The sequence below is a fragment of the Macrobrachium rosenbergii genome, chromosome 29, assembly GCF_040412425.1.
Source record: "Macrobrachium rosenbergii isolate ZJJX-2024 chromosome 29, ASM4041242v1, whole genome shotgun sequence".
Taxonomy (NCBI): domain Eukaryota; kingdom Metazoa; phylum Arthropoda; class Malacostraca; order Decapoda; family Palaemonidae; genus Macrobrachium; species Macrobrachium rosenbergii.
Window position 1 is genome coordinate 7,487,084 of NC_089769.1, and position 5,000 is coordinate 7,492,083.

At 36.0% G+C, this 5,000-nt stretch overlaps 1 protein-coding gene across 1 annotated transcript in view; it reads right to left on the reverse strand.

Annotated features, from left to right (window-relative positions):
* The window catches only part of LOC136854563 (glycine receptor subunit alpha-2-like), a 24,917-nt gene that overhangs the window by 12,925 nt on the left and 6,992 nt on the right, over nucleotides 1–5,000 (reverse strand). The window contains exon 3 of the mRNA XM_067130914.1: nucleotides 2,321–2,406. Within this exon, the coding sequence (XP_066987015.1) occupies nucleotides 2,321–2,406 (86 nt within the window). The remainder of the gene's footprint in view (nucleotides 1–2,320; nucleotides 2,407–5,000) is intronic.

Here is a 5,000-nt window from a genome sequence, read left to right on the forward strand (position 1 = left end):
CGCCTGGGCTGTGAGTCACCTTAGTCGATTACCAGGTAATTAATTCGCTCACTAGTCAACAGAGAGACACGGTAGGGTCAAACCGGGTCCTGGGTCAAACGTAGCGTACTTTGAGCGGTTTGTTTCACCGAATGATTGACGCTCAATCCTCGCGCTGGTAACACGCGTGTCATGACCACTACTGTAGATATTGAGGTGCTCTCTCTCTCTCTCTCTCTCTCTCTCTCTCTCTCTCTCTCTCTCTCTCTGCTTAAATTTTTTTTTTTGTTCTTTGTTTCTTTCCGTCTCTCTTTGATTCCCATTTTCTTACAAAAAATTCACTATCTTTAGTGTTAATTTTCATAATCATAATTTTCATATTTCTTTACTAAACAAAGAGAAGCAAAATTAGCTTTAAATGATGATTATATCATCAAAATATCAATCGTCATTTGAACCAAACCCTTCAAGTTTTTTGTCATGAAAAGGTAATTCTTGAAGTCAAATTACATTAGTTCCTTTCGAGCAGATGTTGTTCTTCCTCTTCTTCTCAGCCTAATCCATAGCCGGGGTCGCTGTTTTTGATGAGCCCTTTTCCAGGTGTGTCTAACATCCTTTGAAAGGCTCATTTCATAATTTTTTGGCAGATGTTGTCCTTATCCGGGCATGGGAAGTCCCTGTCAGGTATATATTCTGTGCAATGTATGTACCCTGCCTTTGTATCCTGGCTAGATAACAGTAACAGCAATAGTATTCAGTAAATGAATTTTGGGGGTGGAGGGGGAGCTATAAGAGGCATTTACCGTAACTATAGAAATATCAAAATATTACTCAAGAGTTCGGCGCGAAAAACGATTGACATTTCGACGATATAGTCAGCATTTGCAACTGACTTTATTCCGTTTTGTTTCGGTAAAGAAATATGAAAATTACGATTATGAAAGTTAATACTAAAGATAGTGAATTGTGAGAAAATACGAACCGCACATTAACCGAACGAAACGGAAACAAAGAATAAAGGAAATTAATATTTCACCAGAAAGAGAGAGAGAGAGAGAGAGAGAGAGAGAGAGAGAGAGAGAGAGAGAGAGAGAGAGAACACCTCATTGTCCAGTGGCCACGATCTGTTTCTCTCTCGAAAACAAGGACATGGAATGCGTAAATCATCTCTAAATTTTTTCGCCATCTGGACATTATCCACGTAACATGGAGGCACATTCTACATAATGCAGTGGCGCTCGTCTTTGCTTTGTATTCACCTTTCACCAACTGACAGAGAATAGAATTATAGAAGGTCATTCTATCTGTATTTCATCACATTCTTTACTAAATTATGTTGAGACTGTGAATTATCCATACGCGTGTATTTTCTCGAGACAAATAACTACATTGTTAATGCGCACACCGCTCCATTAAACGGTTATGGCGGGGTACAACACCTTTGCTTATCATTTCTTATGCATAGGGTAATGGGAGGGCAATCATAAGGCATTTCTCTAGCGTCTTATGAAAGAAGAAAGGATAGTTTCTTTTTTTTTTGGGGGGGGGCCTGCGTACTGAGTGCGGTAGGTACAAGAAGCCGAACCATATAGGAGGTAATATATTTGGACTTCATTTACATAATCATTTATTTAGTTATGGTCGATCTCATATCTGAAATACGTTCCAGAACCTTATCAGTTTTTTGAAGATATCTAATCGCCTGTTATAATAATCAAATTAAGATCATCTGAGGTGATGTTGAAAACAATGATTATATCCAAAAGTCTTTTATACTCCAGGTATTACTATAATTTATTGTTGTTCATTCTCAAGCTGTGATGATAGGAAAACACACTTGATAATATATAATATTTTCTATTTTAAGAGTGAAACTAGCAATTATTTCTGGGTTGCAGTCCATACCAAAGCGAGTCTGCATGCAGTGACATGACCGAAGGGTAAGAAGAAGAAGAAGAAGAAGAAGAAGAAGAAGAAGAAGAAGAAGAAGAAGAAGAAGATTATAACAAACCGATAGTCAGCAAAAAACTTGCTGTTGGGCTGCTGTGAGACACAAAGAATTATGAATTTCGAGTTAAAATTACCAGACTTCTACCACAAAAAAAAAAGTTTAGTCAGTATACGTAATCATCCTTTTAAAACGGTAGCTAGTGGAATTTACAATAACAAAAAAAAAAATCAATAAACTTCTCACTCTAAGCACAGTAAAACAAGTTCCTGATTATCTTAAAAAACAAAAAGAAAGTGGGGCATTACGTAGGCCCTAACAGCGGCTGTGCCGGCGGAAAGGCACAGTTTACCTGAAGGGATTTTCAGAACACAGGTATGAACGAGCCCTTACCTTTGGGAAACGGAGCCTCTGATACGTCGTAATCGGGCGGAAGCAATTTAGCGATGTTGATCTCACCGCAGACTTCGATGAAACAGCTGTGCAAACGAAAGAGAAGGTCTGAGAATAGTGAACTTGTTTGCTTCTTTCATAAGAGTTACTTGTATCTGGAGGGGAATGAGGATGGTTCCAGTAATATTTTTTTTTTTATAAACTGGGCAAATGAATGAAATTTATTGTTTTTAATAGTTGTTATGGAATAGCAATCCTCTTTGATTATTTCATGACGGATAATTGTATCTGAAAGGGAATGAGGAAGGTTTCAGTCATGCTTTGGACAAGCTGAGAAAATTGTTTTTAACATTTTACATAGAGGGGTATAGCCTCTCTCTCTCTCTCTCTCTCTCTCTCTCTCTCTCTCTCTCTCTCAAATAGTAAACTAGGAAAATGGATGGAAAGTTATTGTTTTTAACATTTCCTACATAAAAGTATAGCTTCTCTCTCTCTCTCTCTCTCTCTCTCTCTCTCTCTCTCTCTCTCTCAAATAGTAAACTAGGAAAATGGATGGAAAGTTATTGTTTTTAACATTTCCTATATAAAATAAGCTTCTCTCTCTCTCTCTCTCTCTCTCTCTCTCTCTCTCTCTCTCTCTCTCTCTCTCTCAGTTAGTTCTGGATTTATTATATATTTTCACATCCCTTTCCAACTTAAGATATCACTGAACAACACAGTTATAGTTTGAATTCAGCATTCACTTTATCGGGGTCTTATGCCACCTTATAGCCCAATTGTTTATCACGCATAGTTCATGGCGCATATAATATTAAAGATAATGTAACTCACATGCATAGGAGATAAGGGTACAACTATTTTTGAGTGACGAGGGACCTTAAATTTTCTAGCTTGGAAAGAAACCTAAATTCAAAAAGGTAATCAGTTTTGATAATATGCCACTTTCTCCGCCATCACGTGGAACACTGTAGGCATTACTAAACGGTTGTTTGCACCGTGCCTTCAGTCCCTAGCTTCTCCCACCCTTTTTAGCCTTTTACTTTACCTCCATTCCCGCTTCCTTTCTTAAATCTTGCTGTCCATCCCCTCTAACTATTACTTCTTAACGCAAATGTGGCGATTTCTTCCAATTCCACTTTTTAGATCGTTGAAATTCATCTCTTTTACTTTCTGGATCTCTTATCTTGCTGTCCAACCACTCCAACTCACCCTTTGCACTGTCTTAAAGCACTGAATGGCACTGAAGGTCCCCCAGTGCTTGGATTTATAGCCTAGTTTTCGTAAATCCGTCAATTAACTTTCTTGACTTACCAAGATGTTTATGGCACTACGTTGTGTCAACTCATTGCACTCTTAAACTCTCAAGGAATTTACTGGTATATGGAATTACCAGGTTCCATGTACAAAGCGCAATTCATTCAATCCTTGGGGAAGTTCGTGTCAGGTAAAATCACACGTACGTCGAGTAAGCTTTTACGACGAAAGGGATAAATCATTCTTGAATGCTTTCAGTCAACCAAAATGGACCTCATAAAGTATAGGTCAGTCTAGCAATAATAACATTTATTTGAAGGGAACTTGGGAAATTGCAGGAACCAGTTATTGCAGCCTGTTTTGAGAGGTAATTTGTCATTACCAAACAGAAAATAAATTTAAGTTCTGAAGCGACTCTTTTGTTTTAACTCTACTTTCTTCTATTTACAATATTTGTGGGGTATTTAGGTAGCCTGCTGTGCTGTAAACTTCTGCATCTATGTACCAGCCCTCCTGAAGATGACTCAGAAAAGACAAAACCGGTCAGGATCATAATTTTTTGTTGCATCCAAGACATTTCTTGCATCACTGAGTGCAAAAGAGGCAAAATGCCAAGGCTGAAAGATGATCTGACATTCCTTTTTTTTTCCGTTCAAGACTTTTTATGACTGTTATTCGAATCTAGATCAACATGGGTCTATTTGAAATCAGCTTTCAAGTTCGTTTTGCTCCTGAAGTTTATTCTAGAAAAGCCCTGTTACCAAAGTAAATAAATAAATAGATAAATAAATAAACAGAAATCTAGAATTGAAGGCATACTAAAGAAGGTTGCAGACACCAGATACAGAGACCAATAATCCAAGAAATCTCCGGTGGGATTAGAAAAATTAACAGAGCGATTGAGCGATTTACTGTTTACATTTTAAGTTTCGGCTGAATTCAGATCGTCAAACAGATAAATTGATATTTTAGCAGCGTTGATACGTTACATTTTTTTTTTTTTATGGAGGAAGTTCTTGAAGCAAGAGTTCGAGCTGGCACACATCCAGCTTATTTTCAACAATCACTACAACATGCAATGTCGAAATCATAATCATAACAACCGTTTACCTGGAGTCTTATTATTATTATTATTATTATTATTATTATTATTATTATTATTATTATTATTATTATTATTCTGATGTTGTTAAACCCTGTTAAGCAGCATATGAAGTTTAAAATATAAAAAAATACAAAACGAAGTAAAACCGTTTTTAGAAATAACAGTATCGAATACATTTCAATTATTATTATTATTATTATTATTATTATTATTATTATTATTATTATTATTATTATTATTATTATTATTATTATTATGCGCATTTAAAGTTTAAAAGATTAAAAAATACAACAGAAATTAAAATCGTTTTTGGAATAATAT